This window comes from Protopterus annectens, chromosome 2.part2 (genome assembly GCF_019279795.1).
Source record: "Protopterus annectens isolate FY-2018-M chromosome 2.part2, PAN1.0, whole genome shotgun sequence".
NCBI classification, from domain to species: domain Eukaryota; kingdom Metazoa; phylum Chordata; order Ceratodontiformes; family Protopteridae; genus Protopterus; species Protopterus annectens.
In genome coordinates, this window is record NC_056730.1 from 414,989,101 (window position 1) to 415,013,131 (window position 24,031).

Genomic DNA, 24,031 nt, shown 5'->3' on the forward strand with positions numbered 1-24,031 from the left:
AGGATTTACAGGAAAAATTAGTAAAAGCACAAATTCAAATGTGCAACGTTTTTGGTCAACGGAGTAGAGGATGAGGGCGAGAAAGAGAGAGGGGTGGACGCCAAAAACCAGGAAACCAAAATAGACAAAACTGGCAGGGAACACAGTCGGCTCCACCCCAAAATTCTAGTAATCAGACAGAGTGTTTCAACTGTGGCCAACCGGGCCATTGAAAAAATTAGTGTCCATATTTGGCTGAGCAACCTGCACCATACACCGATATGTCACAACAGTGAAATTCTAGTTGGACACCGTCCAATCGACAGCAGCCACAATGAAGGCTCCCTGAACAGAAACAACAGCAATTGTGTCCTTTTATTCCTGTGGATCAGGATGGACGACATGTCATGTTACTGGTTAAAAATAAACCCTATCCGTTTTTAATTGATACCGGAGCAACTAAGTCCATGCTAGCTGGCAAAGCAGCCATAAATGTTCCCCTCTCTGACAAAATAACTAGAGGGGTGGGTGTCTCTGGTATACCTATTAAATACTCCAAAACTATTCCAGTCCCAGTCACTTTGGGACCTCTGCAGGATGACCATGCATTTTTAGTAGGACCTTCAACACCTTTAAATCTATTAAGAAGAGACTTGCTTTGCAAAATGGGGGCCACCATTTTTTGCACAGCTGATGGAGTTTATCTCCAAGTACCTTCAGACCAACAGAATAGTACCCTGGCAGCTTTAGATGACTCTGTCATCTTACAGACGATGTATATTCAGCCAAATTCTGACAGAGATGAGTATTTACATTCCCTACCCTCTCACCTGTGGACTACTCATGACAATGATGTAGGATATTTGACCTCAGCTACTCCTGTAAAAATAACCCTAAAACCAGGAGCAAAGTTACCGCGAGTACCACAGTACTCTTTGACAACTGAGGCTATAGCTGGTATTGCCCCTGTTATTTCTGCATTAGAACGACAAGGGATCATAGTACCTACCACAAGTCCATGTAACACCCCAATATTACCGGTGAAGAAACCTGGCAAACAAGCTTACAGATTTGTGCAAAACTTGCAGAAAGTTAACAAAGCTGTTTTGCCTGTCTTCCCAATTGTACCAAACCCAGCTACTATTTTAAGCTGTATCCCACCTACTGCAAAATGTTTCACGGTAATAGATATTTCATCAGCTTTTTTGTCTATTCCAGTGCATCCCGACAGTTAGTATTTATTTGCATTTACCTACAAAGGTCAACAGTATACTTGGACTTGATTGCCCCAGGGATATGTAAAATCCCCAACCTTATTTTCTAGAGAAATGCATAGACAGATGTTCATCGTGCATACAGCTGCAGTCATAACAGATGGGTTGTCCTGCCGTCAGGCGGGTCCTCGGTCGGCCGAATTCCAAAGTCTAGGTCCGGCGTCGGTTGTCGCTTCTTCCCTGACGTCAGTGCGACAGGGGTATAAAAGAACCAGCCGACGCCATTTTCTTCAGTCTTTCTTGCCGCGCGGTGCCCGAAGAAGAAGCAGTTCGCAAGTGCCGGTCGGCCAGCTCCTGAGATTACGAATATCTACAACCGAGGTCTTCTTGAAAGCTAAGTACCCCGTTGGGGAAACTTTTCTTGCCTCAGACCGATGTCAGACAAAGTTAATAATTCTGTTTCATGTGGGAAGCAAATACCACATAAGGATTTTCATTCCCTCTGCATTCCTTGCTTAGGCCCAGACCACGACGTCTCGGCCTGTCATTTTTGTGCAGCATTCAACAAACGCACCATTAAGCGTCGGGCGGAGTTCGCCCAGCACTTTTTTGGCAAAAAATTTAACTGCATAATGTCGTTGGATACTCCGACTCCAGTTTCGACTAAAAAACGCAAAGATAAGGACCGACACACGAGGTCTGCGGCCTCTACCGATACCACACCAAAGCCGACTACAGGTGGTCCGGTTCTCAGCGAGGCACCTACGCAGCCCCTGACTACCGACGACACTTCATTGGTGGTGTCTTCTGTACCCGAGGTCGCAGGCTCTTCGGCCCACACCTCGACTACAGATACCGAAGCCACTCTTGGCGGTGAAACTCAGAGTTTAGACAGGTCTGCCTCCTCTCAAGGTGTCTTCAGGCCTTCCTCTTCTTTTTCCATCATTGCTTTCACTAAGTCTGACAGCCATGCATTCTAAAAAACAAACCCCACAGGATCCTTCTCAAGGCCCCATGCCTAAAAAGCAGATGCTCAAAATGGCTGAGGACTTAATTACTCTTATCAGGGGTTCTCAACCCCCAGAAAAAGGCCCAGAGTGGAGGAAGAATCCCCCTCCTCGGACCAGGCTTCCATTATTTCATAACATTCTGATGACCAGGAACATTCATACTCCCCTTTTGAAGATTCTGATGCAGAGGAGTCCATTCCCTCTGTCTCCCCCCCGAGGATTACTCTTTTGGGGAAACCTTGCATACCTTGAGGGAACACTTCCATTGTGAAGGCCAAGAGTACTCAGACTCCAAGAAAAGGCTTAGGGATTTTCTCTTGCTCCCTCAGCACAGGCCTCTGGCTATACCTCCTGTCTTAGATATCCTTGATGATGTGTATTCGGAGTCCTGCCTCAACCCAGATTCTTTGCCTCCAGCCCCAGTCAAGCCTGACAGGTATTACCGGGTTCCTGACTCACACCAATTCCTATACAAAAGCCATGCGGCTGACCCAGAAACTATCTCACAGGGCCCCAAGGGAATTAAGGCCTCCACTGCTAAAAATCCATTACCTTCAGAGAGGGATTCCAGAGCTTTAGAAAGGTGGGGAAAAAGGTATACACCTCGCCACCTTATCCATGAGGGCATTAAACTGCCAGTTCCATATGTTAAAGTACCAACAGTTTCTGTTATCACAGCTGAGAAACAAAATGTCACAACCTGAACAACCAGATTTGAAGGAGTTGCAGGATTTGATACATAGTGCAGAGCAAGTAGGTAAACATACCTTGCAATGTGGTTTTGATGCTTTAGAAGCCTCATGTAGAGCTGCTGTTACAGGATCAGTCATACGTAGACATGCTTGGCTTAAAGAGCAAACCTTACCAGATCATGTCAAAGCTAAATTACTGGATGCACCTCTGCAAAAAGATGTATTGTTTGGTGCTAAAGCTGAGGAGGTATTAAAGAAAATGGAGGAAAAGGCAAAATCAATGCAAACAGTGAGAGATTTCCAACAGGTATAACCTCCACGTTGCAGTAGAAATTGGCCTTCAAAAACTTGGTCCTTTCCAGCCACTGACAGACCCAAAAGAGGTAGATACAGGCGCCCGAGGGGTAGAGGGCAATCTCAAGGATCGTTTAGAGGCAGACAATGGCAAGCACCTACCCAAAGAGGTAGTGAGGATAGTTCACAGCCATTCAGAAAGCAGAACCAATGACTTTCCCCTTTGCATGCCAAGCAAGGCTCAAATGGCAGCACCTTTAGGCGGGAAACTGGCACTATTTTCAAAAAAATTGGCATATTGTCACAAAAGACAAATGGATCCTGGACATTATAGACAGAGGCTACAGATTCCACTTTCACACCCTTCCAAAAATGAGAGGCATGCCAAACCTGCCACACAATCAAAGGGCAGAGGCACAAAAACAAATTTCAGATCTCATGGACATGAAAGCTATTCAAGAGGTACCTGCACAAGAACAGGGTCAAGGTTTTAATTCCAGATTATTCCTGGTACCAAGGAAGGGCAAAGATTGGAGACCTATTTTGGACCTATCCATCCTAAACACTTTTTTACTCGTGCCAAAATTCAAGATGCTCACATTACAGCAGCTTCTTCCCATGCTGGGCAAGGAGTTTTGGCTGGTAACATTGGACCTCCAGGAGGCATACCTGCATGTCCCTATCAGACAAGATTGCAGAAGATACCTCCGATTTCTTGCAGGTTCAACACATTATCAATTCTCTGCATTGCCCTTTGGCTTATCTACTGCGCCCAGAGTGTTCACGAAATGCCTGGCATCAGTAATTGCCTACTGCAGACTACAAGGGATACAAATATACCCATATCTGGACGACTGCCTGATCCAAGCGGACAGCAAGCACATACTTCTGAAACATCTGGCTTTTGTAATAGGGTTGTTGAATTCCCTGGGATACACAGTCAACAAAAAGAAATCAAGGCTACTACCATCTCAAACAATAATTTTCCTGGGTGCCAACTTGGATACAAACACCCAGATGGCCTACCTCACGCCAGAGAAACAAGGGCAACTAACCCAATACTTCAGAAAAATGGCAACTTTCACCAGGCTGACTGCAAGGAAAATCCTGCAGGCTCTGGGATTCATGGCATCTTGCATCCTACTAATCCCATGTGCAAAGCTGCATATGAGGAAACTTCAATGGTACCTAAAAAACCTATGGTCTCAGCACAGCCACAGCTTGGAAACAATAATACCACTTATTCCATGTCTTCAAAAGGAATTTCTGTGGTGGGCTCAAGCATGCCAAAGAAACACAGGTCTCCCATTCTGCAAGCCTCAAGCAAGCCAAATCATCACAACAGGCGCTTCGGATTATGCCTGGGGGGCGCACATGACAAATTGGTGCATTCAGGGCATATGGTCCCAAAAAGAAAAGCACCTACACATCAATCAAAAGGAAATGCTAGCAGTAATAAATGCTATTATAGCTTTCAAAGACCTGCTGCATCCAGGCCAGCTATTGATAAGGACAGACAATACCACAGTAATGTGGTACATAAACAAACAGGGAGGAACTCATTCATACCCCCTATGCAGGCTAGCCATGTCTCTTTGGAACATGGCTCTAGAATTACAAATCGAGCTTCAAGCACAGTTCCTGCCAGGCAAGGAAAACACGCTGGCAGACAACCTAAGCAGAAATATGACAGATTCACATGAATGGAAGTTGCATCCTCATGTTTTTTCAAAGATAATTCAAGCATGGGTAAGGCAAAACATAGATCTCTTTGCCTCCCACAGAAATCACCAATTGGCAAAATTCTGCTCAAGGACCTTTCATCCACAGGCCTGGAAAGTAGACGCACTCTCTTTCAGTTGGACAACAATGACAGTCTATGCCTTTCCACCTCTTCCTCTGCTCCCCAAAGTTCTATCAAAAACCAGAGCAGACAGACCACAGATGATTCTCATCGCTCCAGACTGGCCAAGGCAACACTGGTACCCACTCCTGAGGAGCCTGACGCATACCCCACCATGGATCCTGCCTCTAATGCCTCTTCTACTGACTCAGCACAACTACAAAACTCTTCACAGTCAGCTGAAAACACTCAATCTAGCCGCATGGAAGATTCCTTAAAATCACAACAGACCCTACTCTCCAAGGAGGTACAGGATGTAATTTTGGAGGCCAGAAGACCTTCTACTAGAAAAGCCTACTCCGCCAAATGGAAACGGTTTTGTGCTTGGAATGAGAAAAAGGGCCAGAACCCTGGGATATTGAATTTACCTAAAATATTACAGTACCTAGCTGAGATGCTAAGCAGTGGACTTTCATTCTCTTCCATCAAAATCCATGCCTCAGCCATTTCTGCAGAATACAACACTGATCCTCCTTTATTCTCTCACCCCCTCTTAAGACAGTTCCTCAGAGGGGCTAAGAATATTAAACCCCCAAGGAAACAACCAGTGCCTGCTTGGGATCTCAATTTCATTCTAGAGAAACTGACTTTGCCTCCTTTCGAGCCAGCTGCCTCATCAGAACTACAATATTTGTCCTGGAAAACAGCCTTCCTGCTGGCTATCACCTCAGCTCGCAGGGTTTCTGAACTACAAGCCCTCATGGCTGTGCAACCTTTCATTATTTTCCATCAGGACAGAGTTTCCTTACGAACCAACCCTTCCTTTATGCCAAAGGTAGTATCCAGGGTAGCCTTGAATCAGGCTATCCACTTACCTACCTTTTACCCCAATCCCCAAAACAAAGGGGAGAGGCTACTACATTCTTTGGACATTCACAGGCAACTACGCTATTATTTGGACAGAACAAAGCCTTTCAGAAAATCTGAGCAACTCTTTGTGTCCTATGCTACAGGGGCTCAATGGAAGCCCATTTCCAAACAGACAATCTCAAAGTGGATAGCCCACTGCATATGCTTTTGTTACTCTCTTCATGGTAAAACTGTACCTGCAGGCATACGGTCGCACTCCACTAGGGCCACAGCTACCTCTGCAGCTTTCCTCAGGGGGGTTCCTACCAAAGATATTTTGGAAGCTGCCACTTGGAGTTCTGTGCATACCTTCTCCAAGCACTATCACCTTCCTTTATACTCCAAATCTAGAGCAGGTTTTGCCACTGCAGTTTTGCAGGGCATCCTAGCTCCTCCTAGTTCCACCTAGTGCCTACCACCCTTATTTTAGCTTTGGGATTCTACCCATCTGTTATGACTGCAGCTGTATGCACGATGAACATAGTACAGTTTTGTACCTACCATAAATGTAGATGTTCGAGTGCTAATACAGCTGCAGTCCAAGTTTCCCTCCCTCCTTCCCCTCTGGAACAGGCCTAATGGCTAACACCTCCTCATACAACCTGATTGGGGTATTCTTTTATGGTGTATTTGCTTGCAACTATTGTTTTGTGATTATACTGCATTGCATTATTGCATAAATTTATGTATTGCCTTCCTTCTGGGGGCACCTGACATCTGGGGCAAGAAAAACTGAAGAAAATGGCGTCGGCTGGTTCTTTTATACCCCTGTCGCACTGACGTCAGGGAAGAAGCGACTACCACCGACGCCGGACCTAGACTTTGGAATTCGGCCGACCGAGGACCCGCCTGACGGCAGGACAACCCATCTGTTATGACTGCAGTTGTATTAGCACTCGAACATCTACATTTATGGTAGGTACAAAACTGTACTTTACAGGATCTGCAATTACCATCACGTTCAGTTCTAGTCCAATATGTGGACGATATTCTTATAGCTTCACCAGACAGTAACTCATGTAGGAAAGATTCCCTTCTAGTGTTAAACTTTTTAGCTATGTGAGGGTTTAAAATAACTAAATCAAAATTACAATTTTGTCAGAAAAAGGTACAGCAGCGGCACAACAAATTCCTCATCCTTCCTGTCCTCGGCACTACAACCAGTAGACTGGGTATACGTCAAGTCATTCTCTTCAAAAACAGCTCTTCAACCACGTTGCAAAAGGCCCTTCCTGGTTCTACTGACCACTTCATCAGCGGTTCGACTACAAGGCTCACCCACCTGGATTCACATATCGCACGTCAAGAAGGTACTCCCATCTTAAGATCAGCAACCTCTACCTTTTGTTACTCCTGATTCTCCACCTATTGCTACTCGTACTCAAATCCATACTGTACCAGTACCTGACAATGCCTGACGTTTATCTATATGGACAACCTCACCAAGCGCAATCGCCATTTCCACAGAAGTACTGCACAACTATTTTGGTAGTTATTCTTGTTGTTTTGATATTTTTACTGTGGCCATTTTTATTTCCTGCCCCAACTACGCCTCATGCCAAACGAGCTGCATGGCATCCACCTTTCAGTACCTACCAAGCCATTAAATACACTTATGCATCATCCCTCAATGTCTCAGACTGCTAGATTTGCACTGCTATTCCTACTGTTCATGGGGGATTGATGCTAAATATAGTCCCTTTAGGGGTTAATGAAACCTGGATGAATCTGATCTACGATGCATCAAATGTTATTTCAAAGGACAAGATAGCATTACAGTTGTCCCTCCGTCAAAAAACTTGGTAAAGCCAGATTCAGGTGGAGCTATTGTAACAAAACAGTGGTATATAACTGCACTGCAGACAATTCGGGTTGTGTCACAGATTTTTCACATGTAAAAGGACTTGTTAAAAACTCTATAGCTAACTTTTCCCAGAAAATAGAAACTGTTTATTCAAAAATATTCCAAGGACTGCAGGACGCCGGGGATCGTTTCAAGCCTATCAACATCACCATTAAAGTAGAAAATTGTTATTTTGTGTGCGGAAAAAAAGCATATAAATGGCTACCAGGAAACTGGTCTGGCAGCTGTTTCCTGGGCTATCTGGTTCCAGCTGTTCGACATGTATCTGCATTACCTAAGGGAAAAATTTGAAATGTTTGAGAGGTTAAGAAGCCTGCCAATCCTGTAGGTCGAGTTGATGCTTCATGGATTTATCACCATGACATAGCTCATGCTAGTACCAAAGGACTGTCCCATATGGACTTGGGTGATGATGTCATATCATAGGCTGGTATATTTCCGTCATACGGAGCAGTGAAATCAATTTGGAAACTGAGAAAGCTATCTAAATTGCTTGAAATATTAAGCAATGCTACATTTTCTGCCTTAGAACTAGTGACTGATAAATTGACTGCTATGAGGGCTGTAGTACTCCAAAATCGTATGGCCCTCGATTTCACCCTAGCGACGAAAGGAGGAACTTGCGCTTTAATCCAGGAGGAGTGCTGTACATTTATTCCTGATAATCAGCACGAAATTGAAAGTCATCTTGAAGTGATGCAAAGAATTTCCGAACTCTCGAAGGCCAAAGAGGCCAATAGTTCAACATGGGCATGTTTAACCAACCTGTTCTCAGGCTGGGGAGGACTGTTAAAGTTGATTTTATTAATTGCAGTATTAGCAATTGTTGCTTTTATTGTCCTATTTCTAATCAAAGCACTGATACTGAAATTAATGTCTTCAAAAACTGTAAAGAAAGTGCCTACATTTTATATGCCTGTAACTATAAATATAGATGATAAAATGGCAATGTCTTCCAATAATGAAAAGACCAGTAGCATGGTTATGCTAGAATTGGGACAAATGTATGATAGGTTAAGTGGTGATGCTTACACAGCATCAAATGGGGGATTGTAGAATATGAACAGCCAAAGCATGTGTTTGAGGGAATTGAGTATGTGACAGTTTGTATGTATTAAACATGTACTGTGTACTGTGAACTTTGAATGAACTCTGAGCAACGAGAAAATGCTGAAAAACAAGTCTGTCTGAAAGCAGGAAATGTGCCTTTTATGGAAGTGCATCCAATTTTCTTTCTTTGCCCAGAGATATGATGATGTGAATTGTCTTATGTTTACGGGTAAACCTTTGATTGGTTAATTGCCCTGTATAATGACCTAATTGGTTCATTTTTATATTTTTGTACTGTCAGCAATATCACCAGTATATAAGCTTGTTTATTCCTTTGTTCTGGGAGTCTCCCTGGTACTTTCCATGAGGCTCCCGCACGTGTGTACTGTAGATAATAAAAACCACTGAAAGAGAGAAAGAACTGTATCTGTCTTCATTTTCATAGTATTGTGTAATGTAACAACAAATAAAAGGAAAACTCATACCTGAAAAACATGTAAGTATTTGTGTAAATATACATATGTGCATACATCCTTAGGTAATTACAAAGCAGGGAATAGTAATATCCCACATTTTATAAAATTATTTTTTTTTCCATATTCATTCCCTTTGGATGCAAAGTGTGAAAACTGATAATTAATCTACTCTCAAGTCTGGATAACTCTGTCCTAAAATTACCTCTCATGCCATTAGGTCGTGCCAATACACTAAAAAATAAACTATCATCTATGCCCTGATGCTTGGACAAAAAATGCATAGCCAGTGGGCTTTCAACTTTTCTCCCAACATCCCCCAAGTGATCTAAGCAATACTGGAATTAAGGACCAATTTGGATAAGGTTGTAATTAAGGTCACTGACAAAGGAGTTAATTGGGTGGTAATGAAAGCAAATCAATATGATGAGATGGTATCAGAGATGTTATATGACGAAGAATATTATGTTAAGTTAGAACATAATCCCATTCAGAGATTTGTAAATGAACTTAGACATTTTGGAACGTGGAGAAAGACTTGGCTTTTTTTAGCATAAGGATGTTAAAAAAACTAATTGTTGGAACTCCTAGACATCCTTTTTTATATGCATTGCCAAAGATCCATAAAGATTTAGCCATATGTATTTAAGATATGAGTTTCTTTTCTATTTGTGTGTATTTATGCACATTTGAAAATTAATTTTGCATTAGAACTATTTTCTTTATAACATGTAGGGTTGCCTGATCTAGTAATGTGAAATTAAATGTTTTGAAATTATATTTGATATATGTGTCATTGTATAAAACAGTGAAATATGAACTTTGCATATATTGACACACACACATATATATATATATATATATATATATATATATATATATATATTTTTTTTTTTTTTTAATGTAAGGTCACCTTATATGATAAATTAGAAATTGATGTAGACAGCTTTATTGGAGATGCTGGGTGTACAAATTGGAGTGACTAGGGAAATGATTATTTTGAATTGTGATGCATAGCCTAGACATGGTAGGGCCTTGCTGAATCTAATTGTGATGGCTGCCAGGGAAGCAGTAACTAGAGGGTGGAGGTCAAGGTCTAAACCAACTTTACTAGACGTAACAAAGATAGTTGCAGAGATGAAGCAAGTGGAACTGGGATCTTTAGAAAGGTATGGGAGAATATTGCATGGGGAAATGTGGGACCACTGCATGCAGAGGAGGAACGATGTTTATAAGAAGGCAGGATCTGAATGAGCTAAGCAATGGTTGACTGACAGTGACTGGATATATTCAAAGTGCTGTGTAATGTTTGCAGCTACAGTTGTGTTGGCACTGTTTGTAAGGTATAACGTTTGCAAATGAGATTGTGCTGCTATGATTTATTTTCATTTATGGATTAAAAAAAAACACTGGACCAGACCCAATTTAGCTTCGTCATAGGGAAGTCTTGTCTGCTGAATCTGGTGAGCTTCTTCAGGAAATTTACCAGGCCATGGATGAGGGTAAAATGGTACATACCACTTATCTGGACCTGGCCAAAGCCTTCAACAAAATACCCTACTCTGGAATCATAGATAAACGTACTGAGTTAGGCATAAACCCCTGCTTCGTCAGATGGATAGCTGGCTTACTGACAGAACACGTTTGCCCGGATGAGTGAATCTAGCGGTGTCCCACATGCTCAGTGTTGGGACCCCTTCTGTTTGGTATATACTTCTCTGAAGTGAAGATCAATACTGGGGACCTCTGGCTCACCAAGATTGCCAATGACTGTAAGCTGGGGGCAATCACTGAATCCCCAAACAATGTTGACATCCTACAAACAGGCCTAAAAATGACAAATGACTGGTGCCAGTACTATGGTCTGAGACTAAATGCTAAGAAAATTGTAATCATACACTTGCATAAATCAGATATCTGCAAATTTTAGTATTGATAACATACCCCTAAAAGTAGACCCACTGTTAATGGAGCTAGGAATACAGATCGATAGTAACCTAAACTTTGATCATCAGATAGCTATGGTAGAGGAAATCCTTTTGTATTGCTCAACTTATAAGTAAAGACATGGAATCAAGTTCAAAGGAAGTCGTAGTGTCAGTGGACTCTGCCATCATCATGCCCATAATCAAGTACAGTGCTCCCTTCTGCATGTAGCTGACTAGGCACTTGTACCAATTGGAGCGGTCCCAGAGGTTTCTCACTAAAAAAATATAAATTGTAAGACACATATCTTATGCAGACTGGCTAAAAGCCCTATCCCTATACTATGTCTCATAATGTTTATTTACAGGTGACTTATGCCTAACCTGCAAGGCATTCTCTAATCCAGCCCTGATGAAGATGTTCACAAGAAAAATTATATAAGAGTTACGCATTCCATGGACCTGAACCTTATTTTTGACTCTTATAGAACTTGCTGAAGAGACAGATTTGTATCCCAAAGGCTGCTTCTTCTGTGGAATAAACTTCTCATCCTCATAAAACAAAGCCCATCCCTCACTCTTTTCAAAGAGAATTTGGATAATTGGATAGGGAACCATAAATTAAATCATGGGTTACTGCACATGTCCATTATGGACAGAGGTGGTCTTTAAAATGAGTCAGGACTCCAAAATCCAAAGGCCCACTACCCCATCCCATATTTGTGGAATTAAGATATAATATTGCCGTATATTGGCTTGGCTTGAAAAACTCTTGTGCCATTAGCCTAGTAATCACCTAAGAACATGTAAGAGTTCAAGGATTTTATCTATAAGGGAAAACAGGCAAGGGTCAAGTGGGATAAGTTGATCCTTCCCAACAGAGTAAGGTGGTTAAGGATTACCTGATTTGAAGGGATCTTTTAGAGCTACATAGTTAAGGCTAATTTATATAACACAAGCAGAAAACTATCATTCAAAGTGTAACGGAATGATGATGAAGTGGAGGGACTTCAAGAAATAAGAAGAGAGTGAGATATTAAGCAGAATAGCAACATCTATACAGGGTATTATGTTCGTAAAGTAGCAGAAAATATTCTAAAGATCTTAGCAAACAGGAGAAAAGATTTTTTTTGTGATGGGGTGACTGCATTTAGCAGTACAGAGAATAGGCAAGAGGGGGCAGGAATTTACTGAAGAAAACTGGCAAAGTAACCAAGGTCTTGAGAGCAAATAACTGGAGAAGGGAAAGTCATAAACTAGGAAGAGGCAAGAAGACATTTGGATTGCCGGCTAGAGACTGCCTTCCCTATCCGGGATTTATATCAGAGTATAGGCAAAGAAAAAAGGATAGGGGAATCCTAAGTGAAAGATCTGCTCTGGTAGAGTTTTAAGGTGAATGTAGAGCAGACTTTGTTAAAAAGGGGATACTTAGTAGGGCATATAAAATATTGCTCAATATCTATAGAAATCAAAGGAGGTTAGAAAAGATTGGCAAGATTGACTGGGTAAGCAATTTGCAAGGAACCAACGGGAGGACATATGTATGGCTGCCAAGTATGCAGCCAAGTCTGGAAGATTTAGGTGCTTTGCTTGGAAGTGTTTGCTTAGGTATTTTATGCCCCAAGCAGACTCCAAAGAATTTTTCCTCAGGTACCTGGCAAATATTGGAGGTATGATGGGGAGGAAAGGGTAATTGAGAACAGATGCTTTGGGAGTGTAATGAGTTGTCAGACTTTAAAGATTCCTTACACAATACTCTGTCAGAAGTATTGGGTGAGCAAATAGGTAAAAGTAAGGAATTTTTTTTTATAGCTGGGATGCAGGATCTGAACTACCTAGACATAGTAAGGCCTTCTTAAGTTTAATTCTGGTGGCTGCCAAAAAAAAGCAATTGCTAGGAAATGGACATTGTCTAAACCAACTGTATTTGAAGTATTGGATATTGTAACATAGTTAAAAGGACTGCTAGCATGATCTTTAGAAAAGTGTGGCAAATAATTGCATAGAAAAAAATGGAAATTGTGGGAACATCACATGCAGAAAAAGGTTTGCAGGAGGAGTGAGGTTTAAGGGAAGGCAGGAATTGATCAATTTATATAATGCTGGATCGATAATTATACAAAATAATTCGTGATTTATAATGTTTGAAACTGAGAATTTGTTAATATAGTTTGTTTTCTTTTATAAAAAAGTATGTTTACCTATGTCTTAAGTGATAATTCAATAAAGGTGTTGTTAAATGTAAAATTGCAGCCTGATGTAATCTGTTATATTTAGGAATTCTCTTCTGCAATTTAAGTAATTAATGTGAACAGATGCATGTTGTTTCCAGGCTGTAGAAGTCTGAACAATGAAAAAGGTGCTGCAGCTATATACAGCCATGCAAGCTATCCAGGAGGTGCTGCAAAGAATTAATTGTCTTCTTTCAAAAGTCTTTGTCATGTTGACAGATGTAAAATATAACATTTTACAAAACTTGCACTCATTGGGAACAGTTTCCACATGGAGAAAATCCCCTTGGTCCCCAAGGAGTCACAAAGACCTATTAATACTTAAAGGTCTCTTGTTATCAAGCAAAGGTCTCTCCAGTTGTTTTGCCTTTTCTGAAACCAGAATTACAGGTAGGGACAGGACTATCTAAAAAAAAATGTGTAGTTTCTTAGAATATGTAAAAAAAGTAAACACTTTCTTTATTTTTAAAGTATTATTACCAAATGTGGTAATACACCTTACTTGGTGAGAGTCAGTATTGCTAATATTTTGTTGTTTATATTTTAAGAGATCAGATCTGATTTGATGTTGTCCTTTTCATTCTTCCTCAGCAACTTTGGATCCAGCTGTCGAGCTTCTTCCTCTACCCAGAATGCCTTAGTCCATCCCCAGTACCTTTGACATCATTTGCCGCCATCATGCACAGACATGGGTTCCTTCTGTTGTAGCTTTTGCAATTCTTTTTTGGTGTTTCATCCTCATTGCTCCTTTCTAGTCTTGCTAGGTGTGGTTCCCCTTCCTTTGGTCTCATCTTCATTATCTTCCCTGTATACTGGACCCAACTCCAGATCTTCTCACACACCTTTCAGGGACGAATCATCCCAATATCCCAACTATCAAACTTAACTGCAAGGTTTCCCCAATTTGAATAATAAGATAGCTCAGGATTTCTTCCCCAGTGTGCACCATTTTATTTTCTTCTCAAAAAGACTCCACCAAAAAAGCTTGCATGAGCAAGTGGAAAAGATTTTCCCTTTGGGAGTTAAGAATCAATGTTGACCCTTTTAATGCCCCTGTTTCTGCTGTTCTTGATTTTCTGGCTGCTCCTTTCAAAGAAGTAGCTAGCTTTTCTACTATTAAACTACAGTTGGCAACCATATCTAATTTTCATACAGGAGATAAAAAATATTCTTTGGCTGCTTCTAATTTATATAGGGCTTTCTTGAAGGGCATTTTTCTCCTTGGATCCCCAGTAAAGAATTCATCTCCATGGGATTTGACAGTGGTATTACAAGGTCCGACTCAAACCCATTGAAACTTCAACAACAAAAAAATGATTTAAAGTATCTTTCTTGGAAAACAGTCTTTTTAGTTGGCCCTCACGTCTTTTAAAATGATTTCTGAACTCCAGGCTCTTTCATCAAAGACTTCCTACATTTTTTTCCATAAAGACAGGTTACCTTACGAACTAACCCTTCCTACTTTTTGCCTAAAGTGACTTCTGAATCTAACATTAACCAATCCATTCATTTGCCAGTTTTCTTTCCAAATTTTTCAAACAAAGGAGAATACATGCTACATCTTCTGGATGTTCACAGACAATTACATTTTTATTTGCACAGAGGTAAAGAGATCAGAAAATCAGACCAACTGTCTGTTTCCTTCTCAAAACGTTGACTGAGTTATCCAGTATCTAAAGATACATTGGCTAAATTGATAACTAATTACATTTTTTGGATCTGTTTCCAAAAAGGAATTTCTCTACCAAGACCGCACAAAGCCCACTCAACTAGATCTATGGCCACTTCATCTGCTTTTCGGTCGAGAATGTCTGTTGATGATATCTGTGCAGCAGCCACATAGTCCAATGCTCATACCTTTGTTGTTCATTCCAAATTGGACCTAATTTCCAGAAACAGAGCTGCCTTTGGTTCAGCAGTTCTCCAAAATATCCTTCCATGAGAGCCAACCAAGAGTCACGTATCTGGGGACTCTGTCCTGTTCATTGAGGAAGAATGAAAAGGACATCATCAGATTTATAAGTTATGTACTCACCATAACTAGGCATCTGTGTTGTCCATTTTCATTCTTCCTCAACATTTCCCCCCTTAAATCCTGCTTCATATGATGTTCTGGAGTGACCTGTTGGTTTATTATTGGAACCTATAGTTCTGGGTTTGAGCACTGTTCTGTTATTTATCCCCTTCTCTAACTTCTTAATTTGAATTTTATGGCAACAAACTCGACCTGAGGTATTAGAGATGAACTAGTGCATTGTGGGTAGAGGGAATAACTCGAGAGTTGGATCCAAAGTCTGAAGTATGCGGCTGAATTGGATCTGTAACCCATTCATTGAGGAAAAATGAAAATGGACAACACAGATGCTTGGTTATGTTGAGTACATAACTTATAATTTTGTGATCTGGCAAAGTGTTTAGCACATGCATGTTTTTTACATCTTCTTTTTCTTTAAACCTATTATCTAATTTTCCATCTCCTTATTAAGGTCAGTGTTGCTATTACAGATATGTTTAAGTCTGAGATACTGAGATTTGGGCAAGTTCTTGATTATATGTTTGGCTTCCTATATAACATATTAATAAATGAACTATCAACTGCTTTAGTTACATTTATATCCTAAAATCAACTTTATACTAACCGTATTTCATTGAAAGGCTAATATCCCATTTATCATTTTTTTAAAAATGTTATAAAAAGTCCCCAGTTGTGTGTGTGTGTGTATATATATATATATATATATATATATGTGTGTGTGTGTGTGTGTGTGTGTGTGTGTGTGTGTGTGTGGTATGGTATGGTCTCCATTAGAATGGTTGATCGTAGCTAAGATTGACAAGTGTATTGTTATAGTATGTTTTCCATTAGATTGGTTGATGATAGCCAAGATCAACCTGTATATTGCTGACCACTTTGGTCGATGGTTCCACAATAAAGTTAAATTCCTGTGTAAGGGGAATATGCCCTTCTCCAGGGACTCTGCAGTCCGGAATTAGTATGTATAATTATCAGGGGGTGTGGTGAGCACAGGGGGCTTGCCCCCACTGCAAAATCACTATTGTCCTGCAAGCATGCATGGTTTGAGGAACAAGCTTAGAGCATGTGCAGAAGGAGTTGATGTGTTTTGGATCTGACATTACCACATTGATGTTACGCATGTCAACATAATGCCGAATTTACTTCTTTGCACTAGATCCACATATATATATATATATATATATATATATATATATATATATATATGTGTGTGTGTGTGTGTGTGTATGTATGTATATTTAGATGTATCCACTAGATACGTATGTGTTTATGCATCTATATATATATATATATATATATATATATATATATGATCTTTTATTGCACCTTAATGTGAGTTTTATTTTTTTTCCTGCAGGTCCCCTTTCTTGGAATTATCACAGTTTGCAGGCTACCAGCTGTATGGTAGTGAAGAAGTTCCTTCGGGTGGCATTATTACAGGCATTGGTCGTGTATCTGGGTAAGAATATTCTGAATTACTGTGCCAGAGATTAACTGCTGAACTCTGTTTTCTGAGACACGTGCATGTGTATTTTTTATGTTGCTGGTATTTACACTTTTTTAAGTGATCTTTTACCTTTTCTTTAGTAATTATTAGTACATCAATTTTATTTTGGTAGGTGTGATGAATGTAGTACATCACATGTCTCTGGCAGTTTACTGACCAGCTTCTCATTTTGACCTCAAAAGTTGTTGTTCACTGCCTTTTGCCAGCATCTACTCAGCAGTTGTCACCTGTGATAACATTGAGAACATAACTGTAGCAGTGAGATCAGATAGTGAGTGGGTGATGATATCTGTAGGTAACAACTGCTTCTGCATCATTTGCATTTTTCTCTGCCTGTTTGATAATCTGGTTCCAAAAGTGTATGAAAAGTATGTAATAGAAATAATTTTCACTTTTATATGGGGGTTCAAGATTGAATCTGGTTAAAAGAGGAGTATTATTAATGAGTAAAGGTGACGCTGGTTTAGGTTTAATAAATCCAGTAGTGTTTGGAACATCTTTGAATGTATGTAGAGTATTAACATGGATGAAAGATACATTGTGAGACAAAATGTGTAACTGTAAATATAAGGACATGTGGGAAGAAGAGCAAAAGAAAATAAAAAAAGAACATTATGATGTTGAAATACAAAATTATCTAGAAAAAATTAAAATATGGAAGACAAAGATTGATGAGATAAAAGAAAGTAGGAAAGCATGGTAAATAGATCAATCATTTTGTAGTAATTCATGGGAAAATTTGTGAAATGAAAAAACAAAGCCTATTAAAGAAAGAATGAAATGGTATAAAAATTGTGTTGAATGTCGGGATTTCTTATTGAGGTTAACTTTAAACAAACTTCTTGTTAAAAGTAATATGCCATACAAAAAGCGAAATTAAATAATCTGTGTTGTTGAGAAGAAGAAAAAGCAGAACATGTAGTTTTTGACGTAACAAAGTAAGAAAAATATGGAATAAATTATACGAAGAAGAGTTTTTTGAAAATATAAAAGAATAAATAAATATTGACATAATAGCATATGGATATTGCAAGAATATTAAAAAAGAGAACAAGTTGAAAATGTTTAGAAGAATATTTTGTCATATGGGTTATTTGGAATGAAAGACTCGAGGATATTATGTTTAATGGGAAATTGTTTTTCCACCGATTATGAAAATAATAAAATGGTGGTTGTGGAAGTAGGAGTGGGATGTCTAGTAAAGAAAACAATGTTGTTTTTTCTGCATTGTGATTGTTGTAAAAAAACAATGAAAATATGTAAATATGTTGTAAACAGATTACAAATAAAGGACCTCCACTATTTTTGATAGGTGCTGTAGGATCCTTTACATCTACCTGAGCTACCACCAAATCAAACAGATTGGGCTTAAGTTTAATGTCTCATCTGAAGGACAACAGACTCAGAAGTGCAGCATCCCCCTTATACTGCACTGCAGTGTCAGCAGTTGATCTACCTGGTGTGAGAACAGAATCCACATCTTTCTTCACCAAAGGTGAGTGTGCTACCTGTTGTGCCATTGACACCATAGTGACCACATAGTGGACATAGCCAAGAGACTGTCCTTCAGCAACCATCTGTATGGCCAGGTCAATGCAGAACTTTTTTAAACTGGTGGCTAGAGACCCCTTTTCTACATTTAGGAAGGCCATTTCTTGTACCTTCTCCATCATCAGTAGTAAGTGCAGATGCCTCTCATCTGAGTGGGGGGAGCAAGGGCATTTTGAGGGGAGGATGGTCCAAGGAATTTGAAACTGGTCCGAGGCCAGTCTTCATGCTGGAGATGAGAGCGGTCCTCCTGGTGTTGCAGAAATTTTAGGACATCTTGCCTTTAAGAGTGATGGCCATACAAACTGAGACTATGTCCGTAACCTTGTATACCAGCAAATAAGGAAGAATGAGATCTTTATCCCCTTTCTAGAAAGGCCATAAGAATATGACAATGGAAATTGGATTCAGGCCACTTTCTGGTAACAACACACACCATGGGGAAGTCCAGCTGGCTAGCAATGGTCCCTCAAATTGTCAGTGGCACAAGTAAATTTAGTCACTGGGACCAGCCTTTCTGTGAATTATTTGCTTCTCCATTCGGCACCAATTGCAGAAGCTACTTTGCCCTACTTCCCCGGAAGTACAGTCACCCAGGATTGCTCCTGTCTGCTAGCCCCCCTCCCCCCGGGTTGCTGCTTGCCTTCTCTCCTGTTCTGCTAATAACCAGGTTTGTGCAAAAGGCATTGACTTGCAAATTGCAGATAATTCTTATTTCTCCATATTGGTCCAGACAGATTTGGTATTCTCTGCTCATCTGAAGAAGCCCCTTAGCTTCTAGATCCACAACTAGATCTTCTTTCACACCTATTTGGTCAACCTCATGTGGACCTTCACAATCTCAAGCTAACTGAATGATTTCTCCATTTCCCCTGATAGCTAGAAATGCTTCTTTCTTAAAAATGTAATTTGCATTTTGTCAGCTTCTCAGATGCAATCTACTCAGAAAAATTTCCAAGAGTAAATGGTAGAATTTCTTTCTCTGCAAACAGTCAAAGACTTGATCCTTATTCTGTTTGTGTTGCAGGCATCTTTCATTTTCTGTCTACTTTGAAGCAGGTTCTAACTACTTTACAGTAAAAGTATCTGCCATCTCCAATTATCACTCCAGATGCCTAAAGAATACATTGGCCTCATAAACTTTGCAAGGTCATCTTTAAAGGATTCTTTCTTCCTTGCCTTCCCATTAAGGATCCTACTTCTCCCCAGGATCTAGATTGAGTTCTGCAAGCATAAAGAAAGCCTCTGTTTTAACCAGCTTCAGGCAGAGAGTTAAAATACTTATCTTGGAAAACTCTTTTTCCGGTGGCTATCACTTCATCTATTGAAATTTCAGAGCTCCATGGCCCAAATTTGTCCTTCAGTAAGGATAAAGTGACACTGAAAGCTTATCCATCCAATAATCCCAAAGTGGTTTCTGAAAATAAGATTAACCAGTCTGTTAACCTCCAAGTTCTATTTCCAAATTGTTTCAACAAAGGAGAGTATCTGCTATTCACCTTAGATGTCCAAAGGCAAATAGGACCAAGAATGGACAGTTATTTGTTTCCTTTGTACCTAACTGATGAGGCTCCAAGGTTTCTAAGCAGACTATGTCCAGATGATTATCAGGCTATTTCTCCCTTGTTTTTTTTATAACAGCAACAAGACTCTTTCATCAGATCCTAAGGTCTACTCCACAAGATCTTTGGCAACCTTTACAGCCTTTTTCAGGAATTCTTCATTGACAATATCTTTGTGGCAGCCACAGGGTCTATGCTGCATACTTTTTCTGAGCATTATAATCTGGGCATAATTCTAGAATCAGATCTATGGCAAACTTTATGGCCTTTTCAGGAATACTTCATTGATGATATCTGTGTGGCAGCCACATGGTCTATGCTGCATACCTTTTTTAAGCATTATAAACTGGACATAATTTCTAGAACCAAAGCTCCATTTGAAGATTCAGTTCTCAGAGGTATTCTATCATGATTCTATCTCAAGATCCAAGGTAGCTTAGGATTTTGCAACTGTCAGATCAGACAGACTGATGAAATAGGATACAGAAGTTATGTACTCACCATCATTCTGGATCCTTTTTATCCAAGACTGTCCAATACAATATCCCTACTTTTATTCCCCTTCTCAATTGTTATCAGTACTCCATTGCTGTTCTCCTGCTACAGGTCAATACTTGGCAGCAATCTCAATCTGAAGGGAAGAATCGTGGGGGTTTATGGAAAATATTGGTAGAGCTTGAGGTACTAGAAGACTAGCTGTTGTCTAGATCAGATCTGAAGGTTAGCTCAGTGCTCCCAGCTTTCATATCAGACAGACTTAGATGAAAAGGATGCAGTGTTAAATTAAGTATATAACTTCTGATGTGAAGTTGTTCAGTCTCGCCGTTCATTCTTTACTGATGGGTTTGGAGCCGATTCCTCGGCTCCGATACGGCCAGTTGCAAAGCTCGAGGTCTTCAAATAGCTCGAGGCCAAGTCCCTATCCCATGATGCACCTGTGAATTACCTCAGATCTAGTTTGCCGCTGCAACAGATCGAAGGTTCTGAATTAGCTCGGGCCAGATCAGAAAAATTTTTCATTAAAATTCTTAGAAAAGTTTTTTGATAGTTAGTATAGTTAGTTAGTTAGGATTGTTTATAAAGCTCTTATAGCTTTCATTGTGTTTTTCCCTTCCCATTTACTGTTTTTTCATGTATTTGTAGTTGGCCTCTTTTAGGCCTAGTTACTTGTAGTTATTAAGGTGTGGTCTGTCTAGCCTTTGGTTTTATTTTAGGCTCAGTACAGTAAACCTTAGTCCATACAGAAAAGCTTATTGTTTTCCCCTTTTTCAGCTTGCTGTGATATTTAATGACCTTCGTCACATTTGTTAGATAGTTCTAGTAATTAGATTTCTGTGTGGTCTGCCTAGCCTTCTGTATTTTTTAGATAAGGGTTTACTGTTCAAATATACAGTAAATACTCTTATTAGATAAGGTTGTTGTTTCTCAGCAGTTCTCTTTTTTGTCAGTCTGCTTGTGTGGTATTATTATTGTGTGTGTGTGTGTGATTTAGACAGCTTTTTAAGGCTTACCTGCTATTTTCTGTTCTGTGAAAATTTACTGTTGTAGTTTTGGTGTGGTAGCATTAAATATTTCTAACTTTACTATGGCTGACCAAGATGAGCACCACAAGTCTGGGTTCAAAAAGTGCCCTAAGTGTGGTCAGAAAATGTCAGTTACAGACAGCCATGTTAACTGTGTTTATTGTCTAGGGGCTCTGCATTTGCAAGACAATTGTGCCATTTGTTATTCCTTCTCCTCTAGGGTCCTGCAGGAAAGGTATAAGAAACTAATTGATAGAGGCTTGTTGAAACCTTCATTTCAGGAAGCTTTGAGTGACCAGGATGGCTTCAGTAGGTCTTCAAAGTCTTCCAAGACTTCAGACTCAAAAAAATGAAAGAAGTCATCTACTTCGGCTCCACTGCCCTCGGAGCCAGCAGTCTTTTCCTTTCGGAGCCGGTCCCCGGTCTTGGAACTGGTTTCCGAAATGCCAAAGAGTCCTATTCTTCAGTCGGTACAACCTTCGGTAAGGTTGTCTCGATCATCTATCAGTCTGTCGGATCTGGACGTGGATCGTGTGGTACAGAAGCTGTTGTCACCACAGGCATTAGTCAAAATGTTATCGGCTTCGACCCAAATGGCTTCGGAGCCGAAGACCATTGCACCGACTATTACTATTCCTCCTCCGAGCCATGCTGGTCCTTTGGAGCCGTCAGACCTGATGCTAGTGGAACCCTCGGAGCTAGTGCTTGTTCCAGTGTCTTCGGCTCCATGTACTCTGATATCCTCAGTGCCGATCGAGGACTCTAGGAGCTGACACTCTTTGGTCAGATCTGGGGAGGATAGTCGAACCAACTTGTCGGTTCCGACTTTGCTTCTTGAGGCCTCGGCTCAGATGAGCTCGGCTCCTACCTTGGACTCAGAGCCCACTGTCCCGGTGTCAGGGGTGTCGACGGTTTCCTCGGATCCTTTGGCTCCCTCACATCAGAGCAGAGGTGCTTTCGATGCCATGAGGAGAGTCATGTCTCCCAGGACATCCTCCACCTTGGGTTTGGACTCCTCCTCCCCAAAAGTGCCTGTGTCTGCTTCTGCATCACACATCCTGACCAAGCGTAGAGACCCAGAGCCTCAGGAAGCCCCAGTGGGTTGGCTCTGCTCTTCCGAGACCTCGCCAGAGGCCCCCACTGATGAGGTTCCCAGGAAGAGATTGTGCAAGAGGAAGCACCTAGACTCCCTGCAGGAGTCTGTCAAATCGGACATTGACTTAGATGAGTCAGAAGGGTCCCCATGGTCCCCCTCTGAGGATATCTCATTTGCTGAGATACTTGAGATCCTTAGGCAGAGGGGTGACTGGCAGTCCAACAGCCCTACTGAGTATGAGTAAGTTCTCCTGAAGCCTTTCGGGTCTCAGCCCTCCACCCCTTGGGTGACTCCGCCCTTTAATGAGCTGAGAGTCTCTGGATTCTATGGAGCCTGTCCCCAGGAGGCCTAATAAATTAATTTCAGCCCCAGTTGACAAAACGTTTTTAACTAAAGGTGTTCTGGTTGATGCCAAGGTGGTGGCAGCAGCCACCAAGAAGGAAATGTCTGAGACTTCCTCATCTATCCATCCTCCAAACAGAGACTCCAGGATTATTGATAGCTATGGGAAGCGCATGGTCAGTTTAGTGACCTTTGCTCTCTGTTCGATGAACTACTTAACCCATTTTACTAGGTTGCAAAGAGATCTGCTTAAGGAGTTGGGAGATACTCTTCAGGGTACAGGAGCTGCGACAGCTTCCGACAAAGTTACTGCCCAGCTTCCTACCCTAAATTCTGTCGTCAACTTGTCCATGCGCCTTATTTCTTATGCAGCTGATTGAATGAGTAGGGCAGCGAGTGCAGGAATTGCTCTTAGGAGACATTCTTGGATGCTCTTATGTTCCTTCTCGAAACCTTTCAAGTCTTTCTTCATGAACACTTTGATGGCCCGTCCCTTTTCGGGCCTGAAATGAAGGAAACCTTAACCAGGTGTGAACAGGATGGAAAGACTCTGCCATCGGGATCCGTTTTTCAACCCCTACCCGACCATACTGTAAAGGTCAAAGGAGAGGGAAAATGTGGTTCCCAAAAGCCAGAGGAGCCTTTCAGGAAAAATGTGGTGAACCCCCCTCCAGGGGGAAAAGGAGGGGGTAATAATGGAAGACGCCGCCCTCGTGGCAGAGGGGGTCCGCAACACCAGGGTGACAGAGGTCACTTCTCTGGGACACACCCTACCAGCACTCCTGAGAGGAGGCCCGAATGTCCTGCTCTGGAGGCAGTCGGGGGTCGCTTGTTTTTGTACCCAGATGCCTGGCTCAATATATCAAAAGACAGCTGGGTACAAAACATCATTTCCAGAGGATACTTCATACCATTCGCCACACCCCCTCCAATC

At 41.0% G+C, this 24,031-nt stretch overlaps 1 protein-coding gene across 1 annotated transcript in view; it reads left to right on the top strand.

Moving 5' to 3' along the window:
- MCCC2 (methylcrotonyl-CoA carboxylase subunit 2) overlaps positions 1-24,031 on the top strand; it is a 1,233,028-nt gene that overhangs the window by 41,396 nt on the left and 1,167,601 nt on the right. The window contains exon 3 of the mRNA XM_044064435.1: positions 16,857-16,978. Within this exon, the coding sequence (XP_043920370.1) occupies positions 16,857-16,978 (122 nt within the window). The remainder of the gene's footprint in view (positions 1-16,856; positions 16,979-24,031) is intronic.